The sequence below is a fragment of the Juglans regia genome, chromosome 1, assembly GCF_001411555.2.
Source record: "Juglans regia cultivar Chandler chromosome 1, Walnut 2.0, whole genome shotgun sequence".
Lineage (NCBI taxonomy): Eukaryota > Viridiplantae > Streptophyta > Magnoliopsida > Fagales > Juglandaceae > Juglans > Juglans regia.
Genome location: NC_049901.1, coordinates 17,493,782 through 17,510,165, shown reverse-complemented (window position 1 = coordinate 17,510,165; position 16,384 = coordinate 17,493,782). Strand labels below are relative to the sequence as shown.

General features: G+C 39.8%; 2 protein-coding genes across 2 annotated transcripts; both read left to right on the top strand.

Annotated features, from left to right (window-relative positions):
* Nucleotides 1–987: 987 nt before the first annotated feature.
* On the top strand, nucleotides 988–5,485 carry LOC108983541 (L-ascorbate oxidase homolog). Its single transcript, XM_035682578.1, has 8 exons — nucleotides 988–1,315; nucleotides 1,442–1,551; nucleotides 2,478–2,748; nucleotides 2,916–3,018; nucleotides 3,119–3,464; nucleotides 3,986–4,345; nucleotides 4,500–4,578; nucleotides 5,074–5,485. The coding sequence occupies exons 1-8, from the start codon at nucleotides 1,178–1,180 to the stop codon at nucleotides 5,284–5,286; spliced, it is 1,620 nt and encodes a 539-aa protein (XP_035538471.1). The 5' UTR covers nucleotides 988–1,177; the 3' UTR covers nucleotides 5,287–5,485.
* Nucleotides 5,486–14,798: 9,313 nt separating this feature from the next.
* On the top strand, nucleotides 14,799–16,084 carry LOC108983542 (glycine-rich cell wall structural protein 1-like). The gene is made up of 2 exons (XM_035682576.1): nucleotides 14,799–15,264; nucleotides 15,295–16,084. Exons 1-2 carry the CDS (start codon nucleotides 14,817–14,819, stop codon nucleotides 15,708–15,710), a joined length of 864 nt encoding a protein of 287 aa, XP_035538469.1. The 5' UTR covers nucleotides 14,799–14,816; the 3' UTR covers nucleotides 15,711–16,084.
* The last annotated feature ends 300 nt before the right edge of the window (nucleotides 16,085–16,384 follow it).

Genomic DNA, 16,384 nt, shown 5'->3' with positions numbered 1-16,384 from the left:
CTTCTACGTACAATCGCGGTGTAATCGCCAATTTACTTCTATACCACATCAGACGATTTAAAAAAAAAAAAACCAACGGACTTTGTTTTCCCTCTACTCCATCGTACTTTATTTCTCCTTCTCTCCTAAACTTCTCTTATTTTCTTTCACAAAGACAGCTCCAAAAACCCAGATGACTCAAACCAGACGACATGAAATATGTTAAGAATAAAATCTAAGAGATGGGTTTTGTTGAAATCAAGAGATGGGTTTTTTTTTTCTAGGTGGAGAAATGCTTCAACGTATCAGCTCTGATTTGCTGCTGGCCTAAAGAAGAAGAAAATCTCAGCTTCAATACTGCTCTCCGCTTTTTGCTTTCCCACCTTCTTCCTTTCTTTTTTCTTTCTTTGCCTTTTTCGTTTCTGTGTTGTATTTCTGCATTATTTTTTTTTCTTTTCCACGTGGGTCAGCCGGTAGGAGCTGCGAATATTCAAGATAGTATTGTGGGGGCTGATCAAAGTGGGTTTCTGAAACACAATAGAGGGAGGGAGAGAGCAAACCTGCCGTGGGAGGTGGGGAGAGCACAGATTCTATTTACCAGGATCTTGGTTTAGATTGCAGAGAAAATAAGTAAAAAAATCCAGAACCCCAAAAGAACACAAATTTTGAAAAAAAAAAAAAAAGAACCAAAGTGAGAGTACGCAAGCTAATCAGTCAAATAGAGAGAGAAGAGTCATCATCTAATTCCGTTTAACTTTTCTTGCTTGCGTTTAGCTTTTCTTGCTTGCCTTGGAACGATGACCTCCATTGAAGGACAAAAACACTTTACCACACGTCTTTTTCTAAAAAGAAAAGAAGAGTAAAATAATTCTTGATTTGGATAAAGCAAAGGGGGAAATGATTTGGATGCATTTTTATTTCTTTTCCACGTGGGACGCGGTTACTCCGCGATTCCCCCGCGCGGTTGTATACATCATTTTTCTAAAAAAAAAGCTCTCAGAGCAAACAAAACAAGGGAAAAGGAAAAAATAAAAGACGAGAGAGATAAAGGAAAGAGCTTTACAGAAAGAAAGAGAGGAAGAAGAGAGGGATTTGTTTCTCTCTTTGAAGGTTTCTTCTCTTTCTCATTGTAGTCCCATTTCTACATTCTCCTCAATAAACGCCATTGTGTGTGTGCGCGCGCGCGCGACAGAGAGAGATGGGAGAGTATAGGAGCTTTTGTTCTTTCATATTTGTGTTGTTGCTAGTGGCCTGCACAAGTGGTGAAGACCCTTACAGGTTCTATAATTGGAATGTCACCTACGGTGACATCTACCCTCTCGGAGTAAAACAACAGGTACTTTCGCCTTCTTAACACTATCCTGCTCCACCTCCTCTTTTATTTATATGTTTTCTTGTTGAACATTTTTCTACCTTGTCAAATAATCTCGAATGCTTAGTGAAGTCTGAACTTTTAATACAGGGTATATTGATAAACGGCCAATTTCCAGGGCCACAAATCGAGTGTGTCACCAACGATAACTTGATTGTCAATGTTTTCAATAGCTTGGACGAGCCTTTCCTCATCTCTTGGTGGGTGCTTTTTTCCCCGTATTATTATTGTTAGTTGCTCTCTGTGCTACTACATTTAACATTTTCTCATTTTTTTTAGCGAAAGTATATTCTTTTCCATTGCAATATTGAATCAATCTCCTAGCTTATTAATGGGAAGTGCTAAAAAAAAAAAAAAAAAAGAGTTACACTTGAGTTATCACATGAGGCTCCCCCTTGATAGATCTACTTTTGTGTCCAATATCTTATAATTTCCGCTTCGCCTAGGCGAAAAACTCCAAAAAGTTAGACGTACTATGTAGCCACATTTCTTTAAACATTGCAACAAGTCCTGCCCCTTAACCGTATGTCTCGTGTGTGGTCATATATTTTTCGAATGGGGGGGTTTGGATATTGCCTGTAAATGGGGACCATGTCCTTATATCGTTTCCATACTTCCTGTAAATGCAAATCTGTGAACCCTTCATTGTATGTCTTAAGTGAGATACATGCAAATTTATTGTGGGATCCACGTGTATTTGTGCAATTTTAAGTTCTTACCATGTGTTGTAGATTGTAAAACATATTGGTATAAGCCTATTATAATAAAAAAACAATTTATGGGTCTATTACTGTACATTGGATGAGGCAAATGATAGTTCTAGTTCCTTTCTTCTGAATTGTGGGCATAAAGAGAAAAGAGAAGCCGAAAGATCAGTCTTACTAAACAGGGTGAAGAGAAATCTTTGTAGGCCCGGATTATGGTGTTTATGGAATTTCTGCCATCGGATGCCAAATTTGCTATCTGGTTTGGACTAGTCTGTGGCTGGACAAAGACTGCCAGATAATTTCACTCGCCAATGTGCTCCTGTCAAAGAAAAGTGCCATGACCCTGTCTATTATTTGATAATTGGTTGTAATGAATACGAATGTCAAACTAACCATGAGGTGGATTAATTCTCGTTTAGGAATGGTGTACAGCAGAGAAGGAACTCGTGGCAGGATGGAGTCTATGGCACAAACTGCCCCATCCCACCAGGGCAGAACTTCACTTATGTTCTCCAAGTCAAGGATCAGATTGGTAGCTACTTCTACTTTCCTTCCCTTGCCTTACACAAGGCTGCAGGAGGGTATGGTGGATTCAAAATCGCCAGCCGCTCAGTAATTCCAGTACCTTTCCCACCTCCTGCTGGAGATTTCACCATATTGGCAGGCGATTGGTACAAGAAAAATCACACCGTAAGTAGCTTTCTTATAGAAAATCTTAACTACCCCATTATGCAATTATGCACTGCATACTAATTAAAGCTAAAATTTGAATATAATCGGTCTAAAATGTTTGATAAATGCCTAGGCAAATATGAGGCAACATGTGTCTATTCTTAGACTTAAATTGACTTTTTCAGGATTTAAGAGCAATTTTAGATGGTGGGAGTGATCTTCCCTTCCCTGATGGACTTCTTATCAATGGCCGTGGTTCAAATGGGTACACATTCACGGTTGATCAAGGTTATTAATAGGGATAATCAGGAATGCATAACTTTATTTTTTTTTTTTGTGCATCTAACTATTGGTATTTATGGAGTTTTTTATCCAATTTGTTGGGCAGGCAAGACTTATAGGTTTCGGATATCAAATGTGGGGCTTACAACCTCTATCAATTTCAGAATTCAGGGCCACAAGATGTTGCTGGTAGAGGTGGAAGGAACTCACACGCTTCAGAACATTTATGATTCCCTTGACGTCCATTTGGGGCAATCCTACTCTGTACTGGTTACTGCTGATCAACCAGCACAAGCTTATGACATTGTTGCCTCCACTCGATTTACCTCCCAAGTGCTCACAGCAACCTCCATTCTTCGTTATGGTAACTCGGCTGGAAGTGTCTCCAGCCCTCCCCCTGGTGGGCCAACTATACAGATTGATTGGTCTCTAGAACAAGCCCGATCTATAAGGTACCAACCTCTATTATTATTTTTTATTGGGCAGTTGATTGTGTTGTGTGTGGTGTTTTATGGAACGAAAAACGTTAGCTATCACCTCTCATGTTATAAGCCCTGAACTTGTACCAATCCTTCGAACTTCAGGAACTGGCCCTATGGATGCAACAAGTAGCCTAAAGCAATATGTATTACAAAATAAGCTTGTTTCAACTTGTAGCTATAATGGTTCCACATTAGTTAAATGGCACGTTGTTGATGTTATGTTGCCTAAAGTAGGTGTTATGTAATTTCCTGAGCCTTTTCAATGTGCCACTCATCATGCCAAAATTGACGGAATCCGTACTATTTTTCACTTCTCATATAAACTGACGGATTTTTATTCATATAAAATCCAAAAAGTGAAAAAAATGAAAATTTAAATGAAAAATGAAAAATTTGGTACAATCTCGGTCACATTTGTTATGCTAAGTAGTGTTTTCTTTTCAATAGTTGTTAGGCGGTAGCTTACTTATTTTTTATCATGTACAAACCAGACGGAATCTCACTGCAAGTGGGCCAAGACCTAATCCCCAAGGCTCTTACCATTATGGGATGATTAACACCACCCACACAATCATACTTGCAAACTCTGCTCCAATTATCAATGGCAAGCAGAGATATGCTGTCAATAGCGTGTCCTTCATTCCCGCTGATACACCACTAAAGCTTGCAGACTACTTCAAAATCTCAGGGGTGTTTGGGGGCATTCCAGATAGTCCCACTGGCGGCGGTGCTTACCTCCAGACTTCTGTCATGACTGCGGATTTCAGAGGCTATGCTGAGGTTGTGTTTGAGAATCCTGAAGACGTTGTGCAGTCGTGGCACATAGATGGCCATAACTTCTTTGTTGTGGGGTAAGTTTATATGGCTCACTATTTTTCGAGTAGATAAAATCCCTCAGCTCATGTTTGCTCCATCCGTCGAAAACAAAATATGCCTATTATTGTCGGACGGAGAACACTTCTATTTTTCAGTTTCCTGAAGATATTATCATTTTGAGGTGTGCAGGATGGATGGAGGACAGTGGTCAGCTGCAAGCAGATTAAATTACAATTTGAGAGACACAATTTCTCGTTGCACTGTTCAGGTATGTTAAAAATTGTTGTGGGCACAGTTCAACTTTTTGAGTATTACATAACATTGGGTTATATTTGGTGTTTGGGAAAGTAAAAAAGTTTATCCTAGGAATGGATAACTTATATGTTGGACGATTCTAATATTCTCCCTTCTATGTTCCATGTTACCATTTTTAGGAAATAGGCTAAAATAATTACCCATGAAAAATACTTGTCACATCTGTAATATAACCTCAAAAAGATTAATCAATTTGAGGTTTATTTTATAATATCTATAAACCTCAGTTTCACCTAGTAAGTAGTCAATATGGGACTTATCAATCATAACTACCTTTATATTTTATGTGCTACATTACCTGTTCTGTAATCTACCCTGAGACTCCATTTTCAAGTAGCAGCAAGACACTCTTCTTTCTTCTGAAATGGTTTTTCTTTATATATAGTTGCATAGAAAAAAATACACACTCACCTAATTCTCTCTTTCTCTGCATGCTTTTTATAACCAGGTGTATCCCCAGTCCTGGACTGCAGTTTACATGCCTTTGGACAATGTGGGAATGTGGAATGTGAGATCTGAAAACTGGGTTCGCCAATATTTGGGGCAGCAATTCTATCTCCGCGTTTATTCTCCTGCAAATTCATGGAGAGATGAATATCCGATCCCAAGCAATGCACTTAGATGTGGACGGGCAGTAGGCCACAGCACACGCCCTGTTTAAACAACCACCATAACTGGGTGTTCTAGAGACTGTCACGAGAGGGTGACCGTATACTCATAATTATTAGATTTCACTCATTGTAGGAATTGCTTCTTTGATGTGTTGATCAAATGAAAGTCGTTAGAGCTTATGAATTTGTAATTGAACACTGTCCATCCCCTTTTTATCTATTGCCTATAAATTTTAAATCTTTTACTCAGCATTCTCTTTAATAACTTGTAGTCATTTTATGATTTCTTCATTTCAATATCAATTTATCCCTTCAATTCCTAGTCACTAGTAGGCCTACAACCCGATCAAAAAAATACGGATTCGGGCTGACCCTAAAATAGAGAGGTGCGAACCCGACCTGAATAAGTCTGTTCGGCTCGGTTTTTATATATAAAACCTTCCTAAATGTTACAAACCCACGTCTCTCTCTCTCTCTTGTACCTTCTTCCTCCTTATCTTTTGCACCCGAATCTCCTTACCTTTTTCAACCTTCTTCTTTCCCCAAAAGTGAAAATCACCCACATTAAAACTATTTCATTTAACTAGCTATAGGAGGAGGACGACAAAGTCGCCTTGGAGCAGATCCTTTAGGTGGTCCGGAAGGTGGCCATCTACAAGATCTGGTTGGGTTGCTTTCGGATTGCTTCCTGTGAGGCCTGCTGCAAGATCCGGCTGCGAGAGCATCGTCGAGAGCATCCTCAACTTGTCCCGCTACTTCGTCCTCAAGATCGAGGACGGCCGGGGCAAGCACGCCTTCGTGGGGCTCGGCTTCACAGAGCACAATGAGGCTTCGAAAAAAGAAGATATGTAAAGAAAAAATTGCAATTGTAGTAGGATGTGAAAAGATATCTATCTCCCTTTGCTTGACTGTTCATTTATACAAAAGTTTCACCATTTTTATATATTCAAACTGCCCCTTAAGAATTTTAGTCGACTGAACATTTTTACCATTTTTTTAATTTTTTTCAACTCTGGTCTAGAGCTTCTTTAATAGTGCCGAAGTGGGTTGGAAGAATTTTTTGGTCAAAACTCAGGGTTGCGTCAAAGTGGGTTGTTGGGAGGATTTTCTAGTTGTAGCGGCAAGGTTTGTCGCAAAGGGATTTTTTTTATAGGTGGGTTTCAGATTTCATCTCTTTCACTATAGTATGATGCGGTTCAAAATCTATGTTGAATAGAAACAAAGAAATTGTTAAAAAATTCAGCTTTTTCATTTTTCTCAGATCTGTATGCTACTTTGTATGTAATTAGAGCATTGGCAATGGACTAGCCAAATGCCAATGCAAGTCCAAACTTTAGCTAGATGTGAGAAAAAGCCTCCACATTGGACTAGCCAATGGTCCAAAACTTAAGACTTGATGAATAGTAAATCTTAAGTCCTCTCCAAATATGATTAGCTACTATTCACAATGGAAAGCAATATTTAATTATTTCATCACTTCCCTCTCTCTTTGAATGGTAAAACATGCATGGCATGCACATTATTTCTACTGATTGATAGAGTAGATACATTATTTCTACAAAGCATGAAGATCTAAGAAATATATAAATTGTATTTGCAAATAAAAAAATAAAAAAAAAAGTAAAAAATATAATATAATATTATTATTTTAACTTTATAATAGCTAGTCCAATGTTGACTCACCTAGTCAAAAATTGATATTATAGCCAAAAGTTAAAATTCTAGCCAAACTTTAGACTCGGCAATGGCTAGACCATTGCCAATGCTCTAACTCCGTTAAAATTCAGCTTTTACTGGTGTTGTTCGGTTTCGACGGGTTGCATTGTTTAAGACCCGATGCTAAATTTTGACCTGTTGAACCCATCTTTATTTGGGTTGGACAAATCGGGTGTCTCAGACGGACCAGGTCCCAGCCCTTAATGCACAAACCTAGTCACTAGCACATATACTCTCTTGCATCTTATCCTGGTAGACATTGCAGAAAGGGTTTGGTATCATACTCCACGGAATTTATAGAAGGGTAAAGTGGATACCCTATTTGTAAAATGCAAAGGACTCTCTAGAAATATCTTTCATTTCGCAATACCAAACTCTATATGCAATCGCCTATGTGCAGTCGCTGTGCAACATATCTATGTGGCCCACCATGTAACATTGCAGGTGTTTGGTCGCTGAGAAAAAGTAGCAGTAATAAAATAGTTGCAGATTGTTTTGTATAAAATGGTCTGATTGGGTTTGCCGAAAATCACCTACCAAAAGATGAAGAAAGCAAGGGTTTGTTGACAAACCCATATATATTTAGAGAAATGTTATTTGTTATTTTGTAGCACATACTAATATGTGATTGTGTAAATATGTGTATTTAAATAGAAGAATAAAAATGACAAATCATGTGTTGATATGTGGTATTGGGGATAATAAGTAGAATTTTTCATATATTTAATATGCAAACTCAATCTTTGCGGATTCTTTTTTTAATCTGAAAATGAAGGAAGATTTTTTACGAGGAGAACTAGAGAAGAGAAAGTAAACATAGAGAAAGCCATGGCCAATAGTACATTGCAGCTAAATGTAATGCCAATCACTGACAACTCACTTGGTTTGAGTGTCGGTGACTGAGAGGAAGAGAGATCAAGAGACAAAGAGAGAGGGTCTTCGTGCGTGTGCTGCAGTGGTGGTGGCATATATGTGTACAATAGGAGTGGTTGATCTGGGTTCTCCTGTGATGGTTTGTGACGGTGCATGGTGGCTGAAGGCAGAGAAATTCATGGGAAAAAGGAAAATGATAGATCAGAAGGGAGAAAAACCGAGATGCTTAATGGGATAAACAACAGTGGCTCGTGGTGGTCTGAGCTCGATGTGAGAGGAGCTGGAGTTCAATGGTCCCTTGTGACTTGGGGTTGTTTTTGCTCAATGGAGTGGTTGAGGGCAGCGAGATTCACAGAGAAGATCGAGAGAGAGTTCAGTTGTGAGAGAATGTTGCGAGAGAAGATAAATTCTATATAAGGAAGGAAAGAGACATCTATATAAGGAGGAGATCTCCATAAATCTATAGAGGCTCCCTATGTACAGACTCCACTACGCACAATGATTCTGAAGAATCTTTTCTCAAGGGATGCATCATCTTCAACCTTCCGAAATCCTAAATTCTTTTATTATATTGTGAGATATGTGAGGTCATGAGAGATTGTAAAATTGTCCATTATAGTGGATTTCGTCTCCAAACAACATGTGGACATAGGTATTACGCTGAACCACGTAAATCTATATTTCATTTTATTTATTATTTATTTCATGGATGACCGTGAAAATCACCGTATCAAAGCCCGAATCACTATCGTGGGTCGGGGATAATTTTTTCCTCCATTCCGACCTATGGTACAATTTTTTACATTAAAAATTGGTATTGTTTATGTGATATGATTAGTTTATACACCAGAAGTGGGATAATGAGAATTTTCCTGCATATGAAATCATATTCGAATGAGCAGATGGAATTCCCTTCAGATAAGTGCTCTCAACTTTACATCTCTTATTTTCACAAGTACTATTTTTGAAAGATTAGGGGGTGAGAACCCAAATCCCGAACATGTATTGTACGATTTATAGTAAACAGTGTGCTTAAGTGCACAGTACACCGCGCGTGGGTAGAGGCTGGCCATGCCCTGTGCACTTTGCACGTGAGAGCCTCCCGACCATGCATGTCATGCACGATGCAACACAGGTGCACGTTGTTGTGCACCCAGGAGCTCGTCCTCTACCCACCACGGGACCGTGAACAATGTCCCACCAAACTGTGCAAGGTGGCCAACCTCTCGTGCGATGAGCAGCATCTCGATCAATCAATAGTAAGCAAATAAATCTAGCAGTTTGTGGTTGTGGTTATAAGCAACTAATTTGCCACATAAAAAAAAAAAAATTAGCCACACATGATCTGCCAAGTGCACGGCACAGAGCCAAATGGCTCGAGGTAACTATCTCACTTACCATTTAAATTCCATTTTTACTAAAAAATTTAGTTTTTGGAGATTTTTCCCCATAAAACTCTTCAACACGAGAAGCCCAAGGGCCGCACAGTCCAAGAATATGCTTCATGAGAAATCTCCTGAGTGGCATGGAACACCGACTATAAAGCCCTACTCAAGTGCCACGCGGACTACTTAATCTGTTTGTATTAGAATAGACCACTCGGTATCGCGGGCACCCTAGACCTGCATCGTTGAAGCATGACTGCCTGGGGGCCTCGTCCATTTGCCTCAAGCCTATGTCACGCTCTAGCAAAATGGCTTAAGTTTACCAATCTCAGACTTGTAATTTATATTATACTAACCTATTTGGTTTTTGGTGAAAACCTCTCAGGATGGTTGAAGTCCGTCTCCTGCCACAGCAACGCCGTCGAACTTAGCCTCCAGCCACAACAATGCAGTCGAGCACCTCGCACACTAATGTGGAGCCATCAGACTCGTTGTGGAGAATAGGGCGCACAAGTCCAAAGACTGTGTGACCCTTGGGCACTAATGTCAAGCCTTTAGACTCGCTGTGGAGAATAGGGCGCGCAAGTCCCCAAACTGCGTGACCCTCCCCCACTAATGTCAAGTCCTTAGACTCGCTGTGGAGAATAGGGCACGCAAGTCCCCAAACTGCACGACCCTCGCCCACTAATGTCTAGTCCTTAGACTCGCTATAGAGAATAAGGCGTGCAAGTCCAGACTACGTGACCCTCACCACTAATGTCGAGTCCGTAGACTCTTGGTGGAGAATAGAGCGCACAAGTCTCAAGACTGCGAGACCCTCGCCCATTAAGATTGAGTTCTTAGACGCGCTGTGGAGAATAGGGTGCGCAAGTCCCCATACTGCAAGACCCTCGCCCATTAATATCGAGTCATTAGACTTGCTACGGAGAATAGGGCGTGCAAGTCCCCATACTACGTGACCCTTGAATATTTCAACTGAAGCGCAACATCGCCATCCTTTGCCAAGACGCCACTGTAAAGTCGAGAGTTCTCAGGCTCGCACCTGGATAGTAGCATCTTCTCCAACAAATGCCAAGTGATGACACTCGCACTACAATTGCTGCCAATGAGTTACTTCCGGGAACAAGCCTCCAAGCTCCACAACTGTAGCGTGCTGGTTTCCTTCAGAAATAAGTCGATAAGTTCGACAACTGCCTAAGATGGACCCAGAGAATCGACGGGCTTCTTGACAATAAACAAACTCTAATTTAAGTGTGGATTACTATAAACAAACTTCAACATCTATGCTAAGACAAAAACATCAAACAAACAACTCACATAAAGGGGCAAATATCTACTACTACAAACAAATAGTGAAAAACAAAAATGGAAATATGCACTATTCACTGAAAATAAACAGTCTCATGCAACCAATCAGGCAAACGCTTACACAAACAAACTCAAAACCGAGCTCTGCATTCGCACCTAGTGTGGTCGAGTAATCTCTCGTCTGACTTCCCAAGCTAAGCTCCAAGCTCGCACCTAGTGCGGTCAAGTATATCTCCCGCCTAACTTTCAAATCTGAGCTCCACGCTCGCACTTAGTGCGGTTGGGTACATCTCCCACCTATCTCTCCAAATTGTGTTCTTCAATACTTAGCACAAAAAAAACAGAAGATCAGGGACAAATTTTTGAAGTTTATTTTTTCTACAGATTATTGACTTGAATATTCTCAAGACCTTCTTGTTGAGCAAATTGACCTTAAGAATTCTGGGCAACTGTTGGGATAAAGTTGAGCGGGTCTAGCCCATTGAAAATCTATCTCTAATAATAAGGGAAGATATAAAGCCAATAGATAAATCAAGCTGACTCAGACTTCTGAAAGGAAATGGCTTCAAAAGGCAAGTACGAACCAGTCACTCTAAGGAAGGAAAGAGACCTCTGTATAAGGAGGAGATCTCTACAAATCTACAGAGTCTCCCTACATACAGACTCCACTACGCACAATGAGTCCAAAAAATCTTCTCTCAAGGGAGGCATATTCTTCAACCTTTTGAAGTCTTAATTTCCTTCATTGTATTGTGAGATATGTGAGGTGATGAGAGAGTATAAAAGCGCTCATTATAGTAAATTTCGCCCACAAACAATCCGTAGACATATGCATTGCATAGAACCACGTAAATATCTGTCTCGTTTTCTGAAACAGGAAGCACCACAATTTGTTGCTCCATTGCACCGAAATAAAGCTTCTTTCCAAAATCCCCTACCAACTCTAGCTTGAGACCACAACTTTATAATCTTTGATTCTTTTCTTTTGATAATTTCAGCTCAGTCACGTTCAAGCTTGCTCATAGTGCAAGTTGAGGACCTTTTTTTTTTAAAAAGGAAATTTATTGAGAAGCCTCACTAAAGGGGAGGAAACCTACGTACACAAAGGTCACAACTACAAACCAACATAACCAAAGGGAAAACCCATCCATAATTTTAACATCACAAACATGGCAAACCCAACCGATCTAACTTCAAAATTCCTTTGAGAAGATGAGGAAGCTCACCTTACTGCACCCATGTCCTAGAGACCAAATCAGTAGCCAATTGAGCTAGGTAATTTGCTCTCGCATTACACTCCCAAAAAACATGTCGAACCACAAACTACATAGATAAGAAAAGATCTTGAATCTCATCACAGTAATCCTCAAGATATCATATCCCACATTGCTTCCGTTGTAGCCAATTAACAACCAAAAGTGAGTCCAATTCAACTTCCACTTTCCTTATGCCAAGCTCCTTGCAATGTCTCAAACCAAAAAGAAGTGCCATAAGCTCTGCCGAATTATTGGTACCATGACCCAAACTAGACAAGAAGACCAACACCAACTGACCCTCATCATCCCGTGTTACTCCCCCGCCCCCATCTGACCTAGGTTACCCAAACAACTACCGTCAACATTCATTTTATAACACCCTTACGCCGGTCTTTGCCATCTAACGATAGACATCCGCTTATTTTTTTGGAGCTTTTACTGGAATGGAAAAAGCAACTAAAACCTTTTCATCCCCCGTTATAAACTTCTTACCAGTTTTCAGACGAATTCCCTCCCATGCAACAACAACCTTGATTGAATGCCAAAGGGACTCCACCGAAGCCATATATCCTTCCATGTGTGCCTTGCAGCACCAAAGCCAAAGAGACCATGTTAAAATAGAATGCAAGTTGAGGACCTTTCACATATGATCATCTCACGGCTATAAGTTTTGGGTAATGATAGATACAGTTTTAAGATGTGTAAGTCTCACATATTCCTTTGAAAAAGAAATAGTTTCCTATTAAAAAAATTATTTTTTCATGTGGACTCTAGATTTATCAATTTTTTTCAAAAAGAGTGCAGGAGACTTACATACCCTAAAACTACAAATATCATATCTCATGATCAAGTTTTTGTCCAAAAGGTGTTCGTCTATATATATAATGCTTAAGTCCCTGCCTCATATTAGAAATTAGAAAAAATCTAATTGTAAGCGATTCTGCGTACTAATACGCACATCCATTCAATATGATTGGTCAGAAAGTAGATTTTATTGAAAACAGTGCTAATTTAAATTTAGAATATGAAGACAACAACATTAATACGCAGATTGATACGCAAACTTGCTTATACGTAACAAAACTCAAGAAATTATTTTGTTTTTTGTTTTCAAAAGCCAGAGCTCCGGGATTTTTTTCGGTTATAAGTTTCCGTCACATATATAGCCACTGACTTTATAAATTAGAATGTCATTGGCTATTTTATTTAGCACATTGTTTTCATACCTGAATTTCATATTTCTTTTTCTTTTTTGCAAATTTATTAATTAGAACAATTTAAGTTGTGTACGAATAGCTAATTTATATTAAAACCTGCATGCTCTTCTTCCAATCTTCAATAATACGCGATCGAGCATGCATGGGATGAAACGAGCCGATTTAACATAGACATCTAGTGCTAGGTGCACGGAAAGATCGCACGGAATCTATGCCGACCATAAGGCAAAAGAAATTCTACCGTTGATGTGCATTTCTCAGTCAATATTCTTTACAATATCGATCCAAATTTTATCACCGACATACGTACGGTTAGATGTAGATCAGGATTCAGAATACTTGATCTGATTTGAGAGTCGGTAGAGTTGACCAAGTCCTACGCATGAAAAAAGTCGTGCATGCACCATATAGTGTATGCAGAGATCATTAAACTCTTATATATTGCAGTATTTGGTTTCGTTCCATTAATAAGTCAATGTTGAGCTGAGTGGAATTTTTTATGAATATTGAATAATAATAAATTAAAATAGTAAAGTGAATTTTATAAAATTTATTTAAAATAAATTTAATTATATGTGTTTAAATGTTAATATAAATTTAGATAAATTTATAAATAGTTGAAAAAAGATTACGAATCTCATATGTAAAGATGTGTTGAGTTAAAAAAAATTATAGGTCTAAGTATAAAGAGATTTTGAATTGAGATGAATTTAATAATTTGAGAAGATATTTAAATGTTAATCTTGACTTAAAATTAGATTAAATTGAATTAATTTTAATTTAATCTAAGTTTCAAACGGGCCTAAACAAAGAGTTATTTTACTCTAACAGCTTAATTTATACCACACATCCATATATTGAGTAATTTTTTTTCTTTCCAACAGATCTATGTGGTATAGAGCTGCTGAATATAACTTTTTTAAACGATTTAGATTCGTTGACAATCTGTTTCATGACAGTCAAACAAAACACGGGCGTCCAATACATACAACACAAGTATGAGCCACGAAAATTAATATAAAATATATAGATCAAAAGTCAAAACTCATATTTCTGCAATTAGTTGAGCATTTATTATAGTCTCTACCTATATATTTGTTCGGAGTGACTATAGACTATTGATTAAGCTAGTTTAAGCCACAAACTTTTGGAAACTTTTGGAAACGATATCGACGTTATCCTTCTCCCAACTTGTCTTTTTATTTCCGCAAGCATGTGAATGTCCTCGATCAGATAATGCTGGCATGCATGGATTGGAAAAAAATGATGACATGCTACTGCGTCTCTCTCTCTCTCTCTCTCTCTCTCTCTCTCTCTCTTATATGCTAACCTATCTCGTTTCTTTCAATTTCTACCATGTCATTATTGGCAAAGTACAAGTTGTAAAAAACCAACTACAAGGTAAACGAGAACTGTATGTTTGCATATCCGCGGAGGTTTTAATTTGCAAGTTGGGTTAATAACTTTTTAGAACTTTAATTGACATAATCGATGGTTTTATGATGAAAGTGAACTATGTGACACATTGGATAGCTAGGGAACTAAACAGACTAGCTAACATGATCAGTGTGATCACTTACTGATTTTGCCTTTAGCCAGTCCCACGCAACTATCTTTCGAGTCTTCATTGACTTCCATTTTCTCATTTAATGTTCCAGCCAGCCTCCCAACGGTTCCAACGCGTCCCATGATGACCATAATGCAACCATCGACGAGTGCTGTTTAATTGAGCTGCGACAGCATTGGCCGGTAGGTGAAGCCTATATAAGAATAGCTTCCATACAAAAGGCTAACAAACTAAGTGAGCTGCAATATCTAAGCTGCCATGGATGTCTCTTCGAAATGGCTCCCTTTGAGTCTTCTTCTCATGTGCATATTCCTCCATTTGAGTGCAATCAGTCTTGGAGATGACAAGCTTGACAAAACTAGGTACCATGACGATGATTGTCGATTTGGGGGCCGACGACGATGTGGTGGTAGGTGGGGTGGTCGTGGAGGGGGGCTAGGAGGTAGTCACGGTGGTGGTTTTGGTGGTGGAAAAGGTGGTGGCATTGGGGGAGGTATTGGAGGAGGAGGGGGTTTAGGTGGCGGTGGAGGTGTTGGAAGTGGTGTAGGTCATGGTGGTGGTATTGGAGGGGGTGTAGGAGGTGGTGGTGGATTTGGTGGTGGGGGAGGTGGTGGTGTTGGAGGCGGTTCGGGTCATGGTGGAGGTTTTGGAGCCGGAGGAGGTTTAGGTGGTGGAACTGGAGGAGGAATTGGGGGTGGCAGCGGCAGTGGTGGTGGAGGCGGAGGTGGAGGCGGAGGTGGTGGCGGTGGAGTTGGTGGCAGTTTTGGGCATGGTGGAGGCTTTGGAGCTGGAGGTGGTGTAGGCGGTGGAGGTGGAGTTGGAGGTGGCGGTGTAGGTGGAGGATCTAGCCATGGGGGTGGGTTTGGTGCAGGTGGTGGAGCTGGTAGTGGTGTTGGAGGTGGAGGAGGAGCTGGAGGAGGTGGTGGTGGTGGTGGTGTAGGTGGAGGGTCAGGTCATGGCGCTGGGTTTGGTGCAGGTGGGGGTCTCGGAGGCGGTGGTGGTTCTGGAGGAGGCATAGGGGGTGGTGAAGGAAGTGGTCATGGTGGTGGCCATGGAGGAGGCATTGGAATTGGTATAGGCATTGGGATTGGAATTGGTGGTGGTGCAGGCCATGGATCCGGAAGTGGGTCTGGTAGTGGCGGTGGTCATTGAGAGTTAAAACTCATGATGCCTCAAAATATGTACTTTTGCGTACCTGAACAAATTTATTAAACTGGAACTCTCGTTTTAGAGTTATCGTATTAACAATATCACCATCTTAATATGTGAAACAGTGGCCTTTACGCAAAAGTCTAGAGTTGCCACAGTCACACTACTTCAAATGGTGTTCCTTGATGATTTGGTTTGGGGCAGTTTTCATATGATTTTTCTTGAGTTGTCTGTTTGTTGTAATGAGAAGTGTCATAGTCATTTGAATTGCAATTTCCTCTTGTAGTTAGTGACTTTGACATTCTTTTTCCTCTTAGCTTACCAGAAGTAACGTAGTTGTCAAAATCATTAAAAAGCTGAAAGGCTTTCGTTCTCATTCCATATCTTTTCTTTTGAATGGATATTATCAAGTCAAATAGGTCAATTTTCTAATTATTGGCCACCATCGTTAACAAGATCATGTACCAATTAGGGATGACTAATGATGCTACCATGATAGCTAGAAAAATACTAATAATTTTAAGAAATTTATTGAATAGTGCATAAAAAATTTACACAGACGTAAATAAATTATATAGTAGGGGTGGGCAACGGGGCCCCCACACCTCGCTGCACCGCCCTGTTCGCTCTGCCCCCGCCCATGAAGGGTGGGGTGGGGGTTCCGTCCTGTTCATGCG

What these genes read in the sequence shown, in the direction of transcription:
- LOC108983541 (XM_035682578.1), top strand. Translation starts at nt 1,178, where the DNA reads ATGGGAGAGTATAGGAGCTTTTGTTCTTTCATATTTGTGTTGTTGCTA. An exon ending in GAGCCTTTCCTCATCTCTTG is followed by an intron (nt 1,552 to 2,477) that starts GTGGGTGCTTTT and finishes ATTCTCGTTTAG; the next exon opens with GAATGGTGTACAGCAGAGAA. An exon ending in CACATTCACGGTTGATCAAG is followed by an intron (nt 3,019 to 3,118) that starts GTTATTAATAGG and finishes TTTGTTGGGCAG; the next exon opens with GCAAGACTTATAGGTTTCGG.
- LOC108983542 (XM_035682576.1), top strand. Translation starts at nt 14,817, where the DNA reads ATGGATGTCTCTTCGAAATGGCTCCCTTTGAGTCTTCTTCTCATGTGC. An exon ending in AATTGGGGGTGGCAGCGGCA is followed by an intron (nt 15,265 to 15,294) that starts GTGGTGGTGGAG and finishes GTGGAGGCGGAG; the next exon opens with GTGGTGGCGGTGGAGTTGGT.